The 15,351-nt window shown below is 40.0% G+C and overlaps 1 protein-coding gene across 1 annotated transcript; it reads right to left on the reverse strand.

Annotated features, from left to right (window-relative positions):
- Positions 1–504: 504 nt before the first annotated feature.
- Positions 505–1,065, reverse strand: LOC113735929 (uncharacterized). The gene has a single exon (XM_027262892.1). It carries the CDS (start codon positions 1,063–1,065, stop codon positions 505–507), a length of 561 nt encoding a protein of 186 aa, XP_027118693.1.
- Positions 1,066–15,351: the final 14,286 nt, after the last annotated feature.

Below are 15,351 nucleotides of genomic sequence, written 5' to 3' on the forward strand. Positions count from 1 at the left end.
AAGTCAGAGAAAATTAATATTTGCTGCATAAAAGTGACTTTTTCTTGTGGTTTGTCTGGTTTGCATAAATTGTTTTCCGACAGCTACAGTAGAAGACCAGCAAAAGACTCAGTAAACAGGCTTTTCTGAAATTCTGCAACTTTGTTGCCATTGCAATTGTTGACTTAACTTTGAAGTCTTTTCGTCTTTTCTTCTTCTTCTTTTGAAGTACTCCAATAACCTCTGAACTCTTAACTCTAGAGTCTTTTCGTCTTTTCTTCTTCTTCTTCTGAAGTACTTCAACCACCTCTGAACTCTGAACTCTGAAGTACTCCAACAACCTCGTCGGCTTTCCAGGCGAAGACATCTCGGTGTTCTTTGAGTAGGTCAATCATCTCTTCCTTAAGAGGCGAAAGGAGACTTGTCCCCACTCGGACAACTTGGCCTGGCTTATGAGCATCTAAGATTACTTTTTCGACCTCATCTCCGGTCTCAAATCTTCCATGATTCTCGGTCTCGTGAGCATCAATACAATCTATAAGGAGAACATTTGACCTTTCCACCAGTCTTTGGCTCGGCGCCTGGATTGACCGCGACGTGCATGGTGGCAAGGTAACATTCTCGTATAGCACATACGTCGCTGCTCACTTCAATTATGCCAGTCAGAGTAGGAAATTGAAAATTTATGTGATAGGTGGAGTACACGGCCTTTAGAGGATTAAACGTGGGTCGACCTATCAGTAAGTTGTATGGAGAATCAACCTTAACAATAGCAAAATTGACAGGAATAGTTCGGCAACGGGAGTGACGGCCAACGGTCACCATCAAAGTGACCATTCCCTCCGGGTAAACGACATATCCCCCGAACCCTATGAGAGGAGTCCTTACGGGAGTAAACTGCTCCCTAGTAAGTTTCAACTTCTCGAAATTTTGGTAATACATGACATCTACCGAACTGTTAGGCTCCACATACACTTTCTTCACAATATAGTTATCGATCAAAACTTCTATCACCAAAATTTCATGATTGCTAGAGGCAGTCAAAACAAGGTCGTTGGGTCCATAAATGATGACCTCCAACAACATGGAACTCGGTTCGGCCCGATTCAGGTTGACTTGTTGGAAGGTTCTCTTTCGGGAGTTCTGACTGTTTTCTCCCGTCGGATCACCTTCGATGGTATTGATGACTCCAACTATATTCGGCCTCTAGTCAGGCAATCCGTCTCGGGAAGGTATTTCATACTCCCTAGGGTCCCTGGGGTCTCGGCTATGTCACTTTTGCTCCCGCCGGTCTTTTCGATATTGATCTCCTCTCTTGTCACGGCGGGAGTCGTTACAGTTAAAACCCCTGTCCCTTCGAACGAACTGCCTCAGGTGCTCTTGTTTGATCAAATTTTCAATCTCATTTTTCAGGTCATTGCAACGCTCCATCTTGTGTCCAATATCCCAATGATATGTACAAAAAAGGCTGGCATTCCTCTTCTCTCTCTTTCCGATCATTTTTTGAGGAGCGCAGCCAAGGTGATTTTGTTTCATCATAGCAAGAATGTGGAATTGGCTAACGTTGAGAGGGATAAGCTCAGGCTCGAGGATAGGTTGTTTCCCTTTTGTGATTCTATTGAAAAACACTGCGGCGATCTCGTAAGAGATTTGGGAGTACGCTGCTAGGATCTTGATCACCTTGGTTGGATTCTTTCTTCCACCTAGAATCCTGACCTGCATGCGTAGCTTGACCCTCCCTTTTCAAGCGATTCAGATCTTCGCTCTGTATGCCTTTGTCAATTTTTTATCAGAGTTTTTGAAGTGTTCGGGAATACTTCCAATGCACTTTGGTATTAAACGCATCGGCCATGAGTCCGTTTGTAAAAGCAGCGATAGTTACCTGTTCATTCGGGTCAAATATTTGCATATTTTTCTCGTGAAATCTCTGCACATATGATCGCAGGGATTCTTCTAAAACTTGCTATTTGTTTAGAAGGTAGGCCGAAATTTTCGTCATCGGCCGAGATGATACAAAACGGTGGATAAACTTATCCACAATTTCGCCCAGGGAAGATATGCTCATAGGTTCTAGGTTTCAAAACCATTTTCAAGCAGTCCCTTGCAAGAAAACGGGAAAGAATCAACAAATGATAGAGTCGGGGAAGCAGTATAACCGAAAAGCCGAGAAAAATTATGAAAGTGGTTCTCGAGATCAGCTCATCTATCATATAGCTGCAAGACCGGAAGCTTGAAGGTGAGGAGAATCATTTTTCCATTTATGTCATCAGTGAAAGGTGAGGGCCCTCATGTAATCTATGGCCAAACCTTCAGGTCGCCTCAGGGCCTCCTCGGGCTGCTTTCCCAATAGCTTTCGGAAAAACGCTTTCGAGTTAGAAGCAATCTTGGACTTGGCTTTAGATGAGACACGTTTAGAGTTGCTACGGAGAGAATGTCTGTCATTAAATTCCTCCTCAGAGGGGATTTGACCGACCTCCTCTTGAAGGATTCGGTCTTTTGCTTGCCTTGTTTTTTGAAGTACCTTCTCAGTTCTTAAAAAATATTCGGATTCTCAGCCACAAACTCAGCCATTCGGGCGATGGCTTCTTCGTTTGCAGGTTCAGTCCTTTGAGACTCTTGTTCTTCAGAGATGTTATCTTGTTGAGCGACTGAGCTGGGCTCAGCTCCAGTGAGGGGAATCCTCCTACTGCTAGAGCGCGTAGATTTCATGTTTCAAGAGTATCTTCGATTCCCATAGACGGCACCAATTGAAGAGGTGATTTCTGGTTTGGTACTCCTAGGAACGATGCTGGCAAGTTAATTAGCTGGGCAGTAAAATCGAAAATGGCCTCAATGATAACGTATTCAAGGTGCATAGTTAACCCCAGAGATGGTTTGCCATCTCCACACAATTCATCAAATTTCTTTTTCATAAATTGAGACAAATAATTTCGTCAATCTATATTTGAGTGAATGTTTTAAGTACTGGTATTAATTTCAGCACTTGAGATCTTCAAATGAGTTGAATTATTGTCTCCTGCTGTTTGATATGGATTGTCAAGATCTTTTGCATGTACATAAATATTGAATGGTACGTAAAAGAGCAACAGTGTTTCATCATGTTAAACGCTAACGCTTTTGTAATTCATTTGTACCGTGTATTGTTGCGTCTGCCAGTTTGCGCTAAGCAGTAGTGGTTAGTCAAAGTAGCGAAGAAAATTATAGTTGGCGATACACATAGGATTTCAATTGAAGAAGATTCATCAAAGTAATTCGCACCTTTTTAAATTTCACCAAAATGGAAAAAAATATGTAGAGAAAGGCTGGAAAAAAGAAAAGAAACGAAAAGCTTGAATCCATTACGATGGCAAAATGGAAATACATTAACAGTACCATATCAAACCAATAGCTCTACGAAACAAAGCGACAAAAGCAATAAGATTGAACAGTAATAGCTCGAAATAGCCATATACTGCATGATATATATATTAACCCCTCTCCCCCCAATTTTATTTCTCCCCAGAACGAAATAAGGATTCAGGCAGATTCAACTAAAGATGCAGAAATAGCCCCATAGATGTATATATCTTACCCTTTCTTTATTTTTTTCCGGAATAAATTAAGGATGCAGGTAGATTCAACTAAACATGCAGTAATAAATATAAGATATATGCATGGTATACCGGACCCATAGTAGTAGTACTACTATTTCAACGTCATGCATCCAACTCGTCAGCTGGAAAGCCCAATGATCGAGCTACAAAGGCAACTTGGTTATTGTTTTTGCTAAATATTGATGCTAAATATTAAGACCATGAGAGTGAATATGGCCGTGGTCGAAAAGCAAAGGTATAAAGTGCATTTAGATGAGAATTAAAATGACATTTGCTTTGAAAGGAAAGGGAAACTTAAATGGAATTATCTAATTCACCAGATTTATAATTTGACTGAGGGACTACTATATATATATCTCTCTATCTGTCCAGAAACTACTGAAGGCTCGGCTAAATCATCAAAATTTAGTGAAAATCACTTATCTACTTGTGCCAAACCATGAATGTCAAAAGGTTTGGCTAATAAGGAAAAAAGAAATCATTTTAGAGCAAAAGAGAGGCCTATTCACTAATGATAATTGTATACTATAAACTACGTAAGTCGACCCTAATCAAACTTAATCTGTAGCCTAGTTGCTACATACAAATGACTCTAACCAATCTTAATTAGTTTTTTTAGTACTACTTATAATTATTTGACAACCATCCAAAAAAGAAAATTCATGAAAAAGTACAGTGGTTGATCGCTGTAATTAGAAACAAGCAAAACTGAGCCATGGGTGGATGTGATGCGGATTCAAATCAGAGAAAATTAATATTTGCTGCAAAAAAGTGGCTTTTCCATGTGGTTTGTCTGGTTTACATAAACTATTTTCTGGCAACTACAGTAAAAGACCAGCAAAAGACTCAGATAACATGCTTTTCTGAAGTTCTGCAACTTTGTTGCCATTACAATTATTGACTGAACTCTGAAGTATTTTCGTCTATCATTTTTCTTCTTCTGAAGTACTCTAACAACCTCTGAACTCTGAACTCTGAAGTACTCCAACAACCTCATCGGCTTTCCAGGCGAAGACATCTTGGTGTTCTCTGAATAGGTTAATCATCTCTTCCTTGAGGGGCGAAAGGAGACTTGTCCCCACTCGGATAATTTGGCCTGACTTCTGAGTATCTAAAATTACTTTTTCAATCTCATCTCCGGTCTCAAGCCTTCCATGATTCCCGGTCTCGTGAGCATTAATACAATCTATAGAGAGAACGTTTGATCTTTTCATCGCGGTATTTGGTTCGACTCCTGGATTGGCCGCGGCCTGCATGGTGGCAAGGTAACATTCTCGTGTAGAACATACGTTGCTGCTCACTACAATTATGCCAGCAGGAGTTACAAATTTAAAATTCAGGTGATAGGTGGAGTACACAGCCTTCAGAGCATTAAGGGTGGGCGACCTATCTGCAAGTTATATGGAGAATCAACCTTAACAACAGCAAAATTGACATGAACAGTTCGGTGGCGGGAGTGACGGCCAACGGTCACCATCAAAGTGACCATCCCCTCCGGGTAAACGACATATCCCCCGAACCCAATGAGAGGAGTCCTTACGGGAGTAAGCTGCTCCCTAGTAAGTTTCAACCTCTCAAAGGTTTGGTAGTACATGACATCTACCGAACTGTCAGGGTCCACATACACTTTCTTCACAATATAATTATTGGTCAAAATTTCTATCACCAGAGTTTCATGATTGCTTGAGGCAGTTGGAACGAGGTTGCTAGATCCATAAGTGATAACCTCCAACAACCTTGAACTCGGTGTGACCCGATCCAAGTTGGCTTGTTGGAAGGTCCTCTTTCGGGAGTTCTGCCTGTTTCCTTCCATCGGACAACCTTCGATGGTATTGATGACTCTGACTATATTTGGCCCGTAGTCAGGAGATCCGTAACAGGGAGGTCTTCCATACTCCCTAGGGTCCCCGGGGGCTCAACTATGCCTCTTCCTCTCCCGTCGATCTACCTGACGTTGATCTCCTCTGTTGTCACGGCGGGAGTCACTCCGATTAAAACCCAATCCCTTCGAAAGACTGTCTCAGGTGCCCTTTTTTGATCAAATTTTCGATCTCATATTTTTCTGGTCATTGCAACGCTCCATCTTGTGTCCAATATCCCGATGATATGTACAAAAAAGGCTGACGTTCCTCTTCTCTCTCTTTCCGATCATTTTTTTAGGAGCGCGGCTAAGGTGATTTTGTTTCATCACAGCAAGAATGTGGAATCGGCTAGCGTTGAGAGGGGTAAGCTCAGACTCAGAGATAGGTTGTTTCCCTTTTGTGATTCTATCGAAAAATACGGCGGCGATCCCGTAAGAGATTTGGGAGTCCGTTGCTAGGATCTTGATCACCTCGGCCGGATTTTTTCTTCTATCTGGAATCCTAACCTGCATGCGTAGTTTGACCCTCCCTTTTCATGCGATTCAGATCTTCGCTCTGTATGCCTTTGTCAACTTTTTATCAAAATTTTTGAAGTGTTTGGGAATATTTCCTGTGCACTTTGGTATTAAACGCACCGGCCACGAGTCCGTTTGCAAAGACAACGATGGTTACCTGTTCATTCAGGTCAAGTATTTGCATATTTTTTTCGTGAAATCTCTGCACATATGATTGCAGGAATTCTCCTAAAGCTTGCTGTTTGTTTAGCAGGTAGGCCAAAGTTTTCATCATCGACCGATATGACACAAAACTGTGGATAAACTTATCCACAAGTTCGCCCAGGGAAGATATGCTCATAGGTTCTAGCTTCCAAAACTATTTTCGAGCAGTCCCTTGCAAGAAAACGGGAAAGAATCGACAAATGATAGAGTCGGAGAAGCAGTATAACCGAAAAGCTGAGATAAAAGCATGGAGGTGGTTCTCGAGATCAGCTCGTCCATCATATAACTGCAAGACCGGAAGTTTGAAGTTGGGGGGAATCATTTTCCCATTTATGTCATCAGTGAAAGGTGAGGGCCCTCATGTAATCTATGGCCAAACCTTCAGATCACCTCGCGGCCTCCTCAGGCTGCTTTCCCAACAGCCTTTGGGAAAACTCTTTCGAGTTAGAAGCAATCTTGGACTTGGCCTTAGATGAGGCACGTTTAGAGTTGCTACGGAGAGAATATCTGTCATTAAATTCCTCCTCATAGGAGATTTGACCGACCTCCTCTTGGAGGATTCGATCTTTTGCGTGTCTTGCCTTTTGAATTACCTTCTTAGTTCTTAAAAAATATTCGGATTCTCAGTCACAAACTCAGTCATTCGGGCGATGACTTCTTCATTTGCAAGTTCAGTCCTTTGAGACTCTTGTTCTTTAGAGATGTTATCTTGCTAAGCGGTTGCGCTGGACTCAGCTCCAGTGGGGGGAACCCTCCTACTCCTAGAGCGCGTAGATTTCATGTTTCAAGAGTATCTTCGATTCCCACAAACGGCGCCAATTGAAGGGGAGATTTCTGGTTTGGTACTCCTAGGAACAATGCTGGCAAGTTAATTAGCTAGGCAGTAAAATCGAAAATGGCCTCAACGATAACGTATTCAAGGTACATAGTTAACCCCATAGATGGTTTGCCTTCTCCACACAATTCATCAATTTTCTTTTTCATAAATTGTGGCAAATAATTTCGTCAATCGGTATTTGAGTGAATGTTTTAAGTACTGGTATTAATTTCAGCACTTGAAATCTTCAAATGAGTTGAATTATCGTCTCCTGCTGTTTGATATGGATTGTCAAGGTCTTTTGCATGTACATAAATATTGAATGGTACGTAAAAGAGTAACAGTGTTTTATCATATTAAACGCTAACGCTTTTGTAATTCATTTGTACCGTGTATTGTTGCGCCTACCGTTTTGCGCTATGCAGTAATGGTTAGTCAAAGTAGAGAAGAAAATTATAATTAGCGATACACATAGGCTTTCATGCAAAGAAGATTCATCAAAGTAATTAGCACCTTTTTAAATTTCACCATAATGGAAAAAAATATGTAGAGAAAGGCTGGAAAAAAGAAAAGAAATGAAAAGCTTGAATTCATTACAATGGCAGAATGGAAATGCATTAACAGTACCTTATCAAACCAATAGCTCTACGAAACAAAGCGACAAAAGCAATAAGATTGAACAGTAACAGCTCGAAATAGCCATATAATGCATGATATATATATTAACCCCCTCCCCCCAATTTTATTTCTCCCAGAATGAAATATGAATGCAGGCAGATTCAACTAAAGATGCAGAAATAGTCCCATAGATGTATATATCTTACCCTTTCTTTATTTTTTTCCGGAATAAATTAAGGATGCAGGTAGATTCAACTAAACATGCAGTAATAAATATAAGATATATGCATGGTATACCGGACCCATAGTAGTAGTACTACTATTTCAACGTCATGCATCCAATTCGTCAGCTGGAAAGCCCAATGATCGAGCTACAAAGGTAACTTGGTTATTGTTTTTACTAAATATTGATGCTAAATATTAAGATCATGAGAGTGAATATGGCCGGAGTCGAAAAGCAAAGGTATAAGGTGCCTTTAGATGAGAATTAAAATGACATTTGCTTTGAAAGAAAAGGGAAACTTAAATGGAACTATCACAATCTTTATTTAATTCACCAGATTTATAATTTGACTGAGGGACTACTATATATATATCTCTCTCTATCTGTCCAGAAACTACTGAAGGCTCGGCTAAATCATCAAAATTTAGTGAAAATCACTTATCTACTTGTGCCAAACCATGAATGTCAAAAGGTTTGGCTAATAAGGAAAAAAGAAATCATTTTAGAGCAAAAGAGAGGCCTATTCACTAATGATAATTGTATACTATAAACTACGTAAGTCGACCCTAATCAAGCTTAATCTGTAGCCTAGTTGCTACATACAAATGACTCTAACCAATCTTAATTAGTTTTTTAGTACTACTTATAATTATTTGACAATCATCCAAAAAAGAAAATTCGTGAAAAAGTACAGTGGTTGATAGCTGTAATTAGAAACAAGCAAAACTGAGCCATGGGTGGATGTGATGCGGATTCAAATAAGAGAAAATTAATATTTGCTGCAAAAAAGTGGCTTTTCCATGTGGTTTGTCTGGTTTACATAAACTGTTTTCTGGCAACTACAGTAAAAGACCAGCAAAAGACTCAGATAACATGTTTTTCTGAAGTTCTGCAACTTTGTTGCCATTACAATTATTGACTGAACTCTGAAGTATTTTCGTCTATCATTTTTCTTCTTCTGAAGTACTCTAACAACCTCTGAACTCTGAACTCTGAAGTACTCCAACAACCTTATCGGCTTTCCAGGCGAAGACATGTTGGTGTTCTCTGAATAGGTTAATCATCTCTTCCTTGAGGGGCGAAAGGAGACTTGTCCCCACTCGGATAATTTGGCCTGACTTCTGAGTATCTAAAATTACTTTTTCAATCTCATCTCCGGTCTCAAGCCTTCCATGATTCCCGGTCTCGTGAGCATTAATACAATCTATAGAGAGAACGTTTGATCTTTTCATCGCGGTATTTGGTTCGGCTCCTGGATTGGCCGCGGCCTGCATGGTGGCAAGGTAACATTCTCGTGTAGAACATACGTTGCTGCTCACTACAATTATGCCAGCAGGAGTTACAAATTTAAAATTCAGGTGATAGGTGGAGTACACAGCCTTCAGAGCATTAAGGGTGGGCGACCTATCTGCAAGTTATATGGAGAATCAACCTTAACAACAGCAAAATTGACATGAACAGTTCGGCAGCGGGAGTGATGGCCAGCGGTCACCATCAAAGTGACCATCCCCTCCGGGTAAACGACATATCCTCCGAACCCAATGAGAGGAGTCCTTACGGGAGTAAGCTGCTCCCTAGTAAGTTTCAACCTCTCAAAGGTTTGGTAGTACATGACATCTACCGAACTGTCAGGGACCACATACACTTTCTTCACAATATAATTATTGGTCAAAATTTGTATCACCAGAGTTTCATGATTTTTTGAGGCAGTTGGAACGAGGTTGCTAGATCCATAAGTGATAACCTCCAACAACCTTGAACTCGGTGTGACCCGATCCAAGTTGTCTTGTTGGAAGGTCCTCTTTCGGGAGTTCTGCCTGTTTCCTTCCATCGGACAACCTTCGATGGTATTGATGACTCCGACTATATTTGGCCCGTAGTCAGGAGATCCGTAACAGGGAGGTCTTCCATACTCCCTAGGGTCCCCGGGGGCTCAACTATGCCTCTTCCTCTCCCGTCGATCTACCTGACGTTGATCTCCTCTGTTGTCACGGCGGGAGTCACTCCGATTAAAACCCAATCCCTTCGAAAGACTGTCTCAGGTGCTCTTTTTTGATCAAATTTTCGATCTCATATTTTTCTGGTCATTGCAACGCTCCATCTTGTGTCCAATATCCCGATGATATGTACAAAAAAGGCTGACGTTCCTCTTCTCTCTCTTTCCGATCATTTTTTTAGGAGCGTGGCTAAGGTGATTTTGTTTCATCACAGCAAGAATGTGGAATCGGCTAGCGTTGAGAGGGGTAAGCTCAGACTCAGAAATAGGTTGTTTCCCTTTTGTGATTCTATCGAAAAACACGGCGGCGATCTCGTAAGAGATTTGGGAGTCCGTTGCTAGGATCTTGATCACCTCGGCCGGATTTTTTCTTCCATCTGGAATCCTAACCTGCATGCGTAGTTTGACCCTCCCTTTCCATGCGATTCAGATCTTCGCTCTGTATGCCTTTGTCAACTTTTTATCAGAATTTTTGAAGTGTTTGGGAATATTTCCTGTGCACTTTGGTATTAAACGCACCGGCCACAAGTCCGTTTGCAAAGACAACGATGGTTACCTGTTCATTCGGGTCAAGTATTTGCATTTTTTTTTCGTAAAATCTCTGCACATATGATTGCACGAATTCTCCTAAAGCTTGCTGTTTGTTTAGCAGGTAGGCCAAAGTTTTCATCATCGACCGAGATGACACAAAACGGTGGATAAACTTATCCACAAGTTCGCCCAGGGAAGATATGCTCATAGGTTCTAGGTTCCAAAACTATTTTCGAGCAATCCCTTGCAAGAAAACGGGAAAGAATCGACAAATGATAGAGTCGGAGAAGCAGTATAACCGAAAAGCTGAGATAAAAGCATGGAGGTGGTTCTCGAGATCAGCTCGTCCATCATATAACTGCAAGACCGGAAGTTTGAAGTTGGGGGAATCATTTTCCCATTTATGTCATCAGTAAAAGGTGAGGGCTCTCATGTAATCTATGGCCAAACCTTCAGATCGCCTCGGGGCCTCCTCAGGCTGCTTTCCCAACAGCCTTTGGGAAAACTCTTTCGAGTTAGAAGCAATCTTGGACTTGGCCTTAGGTGAGGCACGTTTAGAGTTGCTACGGAGAGAATATCTGTCATTAAATTCCTCCTCAGAGGGGATTTGACCGACCTCCTCTTGGAGGATTCGATTTTTTGCGTGTCTTGCCTTTTGAAGTACCTTCTTAGTTCTTAAAAAATATTCGGATTCTCAGCCACAAACTCAGTCATTCGGGCGATGACTTCTTCATTTGCAGGTTCAGTCCTTTGAGACTCTTGCTCTTTAGAGATGTTATCTTGCTAAGCGGTTGCGCTGGACACAGCTCCAGTGGGGAGAACCCTCCTACTCCTAGAGCGCGTAGATTTCATGTTTCAAGAGTATCTTCGATTCCCACAAACGGCGCCAATTGAAGAGGTGATTTCTGGTTTGGTACTCCTAGGAACGATACTGGCAAGTTAATTAGCTAGGCAGTAAAATCGAAAATGGCCTCAACGATAACGTATTCAAGGTACATAGTTAACCCCATAGATGGTTTGCCTTCTCCACACAATTCATCAATTTTCTTTTTCATAAACTGTGGCAAATAATTTCGTCAATCTGTATTTGAGTGAATATTTTAAGTACTGGTATTAATTTCAGCACTTGAAATCTTCAAATGAGTTGAATTATCGTCTCCTGCTGTTTGATATGGATTGTCAATGTCTTTTGCATGTACATAAATATTGAATGGTACGTAAAAGAGTAACAGTGTTTTATCATATTAAACGCTAACGCTTTTGTAATTCATTTGTACCGTGTATTGTTGCGTCTACCCTTTTGCGCTATGCAGTAATGTTTAGTCAAAGTAGCGAAGAAAATTATAATTAGCGATACACATAGGCTTTCATGCAAAGAAGATTCATCAAAGTAATTAGCACCTTTTTAAATTTCACCATAATGGAAAAAAATATGTAGAGAAAGGCTGGAAAAAAGAAAAGAAATGAAAAGCTTGAATTCATTACAATGGCAGAATGGAAATGCATTAACAGTACCTTATCAAATCAATAGCTCTACGAAACAAAGCGACAAAAGCATTAAGATTGAACAGTAATAGCTCGAAAGAGCCACATAATGCATGATATATATATTAACCCCCTCCCCCCAATTTTATTTCTCCCAGAATGAAATAAGAATGCAGGCAGATTCAACTAAAGATGCAGAAATAACCCCATAGATGTATATATCTTACCCTTCCTTTATTTTTCCCCGGAACAAACTAATGATGCAGGTAGATTCAACTAAACATGCAGTAATAAATATATGATATATGCATGGTATACCGCACCCATAGTAGTAGTACTACTATTTCAACATCATGCATCCAACTCGTCAGCTGGAAAGCCTAATGATTGAGTTGCAAAGGTGACTTGGTTATTGTTTTTTCTAAATATTGATGCTAAATATTAAGACCATGAGAGTGAATATGACCGGGATCGAAAAGCAAGGGTATAAGGTGCCTTTGGATGAGAATTAAAATGACATTTGCTTTGAAAGGAAAGGGAAATTTAAATGGAATTGTCACAATCTTTATCTAATTCACCAGATTTATAATTTGACTGAGGGACTACTAAATATATATCTCTCTCTATCTGTCCAGAAACTACTGAACACTCGGCTAAATCATCAAAATTTAGTGAAAATCGCTTATCTACTTGTGCCAAACCATGAATGTCAAAAGGTTTGGCTAATGAGAAAAAAAGAAATCACTTTAGAGCAAAAGAGAGGCCTATTCACTAATGATAATTGTATACTATACACTACGTAAGTCGACCCTAATCAAACTTAATCAGTAGCTTAGGTGCTACATACAAATGATTCTAACCAATCTTAATTAGTTTTTTTAGTACTATTTATAATTATTTGACAACCATCCAAAAAAGAAAATTCATGAAAAGATACAGTGATTGATAGCTGTAATTGGAAACAAGCTAAACTGAGCCATGGGGGATGTGATACTGGTTCAAGTCAGAGAAAATTAATATTTGCTGCAAAAAAGTGGCTTTTTGATATGATTTGTCTGGTTTACATAAACTGTTTTCCGGCAACTACAGTAGAAGACCAGCAAAAGACTCAGTTAATAGGCTTTTCTGAAATTCCGTAACTTTGTTGCCATTACAATTATTGTTCATTTGGGTCAAATATTTGCATATTTTTCTCGTGGAATCTCTGCACATATCATCGCAGAAATTCTCCTAAAGCTTGCTGTTTGTTCAGCATGTAGGCCGGAGTTTTCGTCATCGACCGAGATGACATAAAACAGTGGATAAATTTATCCACAAGTTCGCCCAGGGAATATATGCTCATAGGTTCTAGGTTCCAAAACTATTTTCGAGCAGTCCCTTGCAAGAAAACAGAAAAGAATCGACAAATGATAGAGTTGGAGAAGCAGTATAACCGAAAAACTGAGATAAAAGCATGGAGGTGGTTCTCGAGATCAGCTCGTCCATCATATAACTGCAAGACCGGAAGTTTGAAGTTGGGGATAATCATTTTCCCATTTATGTCATCAGTGAAAGGTGAGGGCCCTCATGTAATCTATGGCCAAACCTTCAAATAGCCTCGGGGCATCCTCGGGCTGCTTTCCCAACAGCTTTCGGGAAAACTCTTTCGAGTTAGAAGCAATCTTGGACTTGGCCTTAGATGAGGCACGTTTAGAGTTGCTACGGAGAGAATGTCTGTCATTAAATTCCTCCTCAGAGGGGATTTGACCGACCTCCTCTTGGAGGATTCGGTCTTTTGCGTGTCTTGCCTTTTGAAATACCTTCTTAGTTCATAAAAAATATTCGGATTTTCAGCCACAAACTCAGTTATTCGGGCGATGACCTCTTCATTTGCAGGTTCAGTCCTCTGAGACTCTTGTTCTTCAGAGATGTTATCTTGCTGAGCGGCTGCGCTGGGTTCAGCTCTAGTGGTGGGAACCCTCCTACTCCTAGAGCGCGTAGATTTCATGTTTCAAGAGTATTTTCGATTCCCATAGACGGCGCCAATTGAAGAGATGATTTCTGGTTTGGTACTCCTAGGAACAATGCTGGCAAGTTAATTAGCTAGGCAGTAAAATCGAAAATGGCCTCAACGATAACGTATTCAAGGTGCATAGTTAACCCCAGAGATGGTTTGCCTTCTCCACACAATTCATCAAATTTCTTTTTCATAAACTGTGGCAAATAATTTCGTCAATCTATATTTGAGTGAATGTTTTAAATACTGATATTAATTTCAGCACTTGAGATCTTCAAATGAGTTGAATTATCATTTCCTGCTGTTTGATATGGATTGTCAAGGTATTTTACATGTACGTAAATATTGAATGGTACGTAAAAGAGCAGCAGTGTTTTATCATGTTAAACGCTAACGTTTTTGTAATTCATTTGTACCGTGTATTGTTGCGTCTGCCCATTTGCGCTAAGCAGTAATGGTTTGTCAAAGTAGCGAAGAAAATTGTAGTTGGCGATACACATAGGCTTTCATTCGAAGAAGATTCATCAAAGTAATTCGCACCTTTTTAAATTTCACCATAATGGAAAAAAAATATGTTGAGAAAGGCTGGAAAAAAGAAAAGAAATGAAAAGCTTGAATTCATTATGATGGCAGAATGGAAATGCATTAACAGTACCATATCCAACCAACAGCTCTACGAAACAAGCTACAAAACCATTAAGATTGAACTGTAACAGCTCGAAATAGCCATATACTGTATGACATATATATATTAACCCCCCTCCCCCCAATTTTATTTCTCCCAGAACGAAATAAGGATGCAGGCAGATTCAACTAAAGATGCAGAAATAGCCCCATAGATATATATATCTTACCCCTCCTCTATTTTTTTCCGGAATAAACTAAGGATGCAGGTAGATTCAACTAAACATGCAGTAATAAATTTAAGATATATGCATGGTATACCGTACCCATAGTAGTAGTAATACTATTTCAACGTCATGCATCCAACTCGTCAGCTGGAAAGCCTAATGATCGAGGTGCAAAGGTGACTTGGTTGTTGTTTTTGCTAAATATTGATGCTAAATATTAAGACCATGAGAGTGAATATGGCCGGGGTCGAAAAGCAAGGGTATAAGGTGCCTTTAGATGAGAATTAAAATGACATTTGCTTTGAAAGGAAAGGGAAACTTAAATGGAACTATCACAATCTTTATCTAATTCACCAGATTTATAATTTGACTGAGAGACTGCTATATATATCTCTCTCTATCTGTCCAGAAACTACTGAAGGCTCGGCTAAATCATCAAAATTTAGTGGAAATCACTTATCTACTTGTGCCAAACCATGAATGTCAAAAGGTTTGGCTAATAAGGAAAAAAAATCACTTTAGAGCAAAAGAGAGGCCTATTCACTTATGACAATCGTATACTATACACTAAGTAAGTCGACCCTAATCAAGTTTAATCAGTAGCCTAGGTGCTACATACAAGTGACTCTAACCAATTTTAATTATTTTTGTTAGTACTACTTATAATTATTTGACAACCAT

Source organism: Coffea arabica, chromosome 3c (assembly GCF_036785885.1).
Source record: "Coffea arabica cultivar ET-39 chromosome 3c, Coffea Arabica ET-39 HiFi, whole genome shotgun sequence".
Taxonomy (NCBI): domain Eukaryota; kingdom Viridiplantae; phylum Streptophyta; class Magnoliopsida; order Gentianales; family Rubiaceae; genus Coffea; species Coffea arabica.

Bases quoted from the DNA above. Each gene is read 5' to 3' on its own strand.
- LOC113735929 (XM_027262892.1), bottom strand. From the start codon at position 1,065: ATGTTGTTGGAGGTCATCATTTATGGACCCAACGACCTTGTTTTGACT.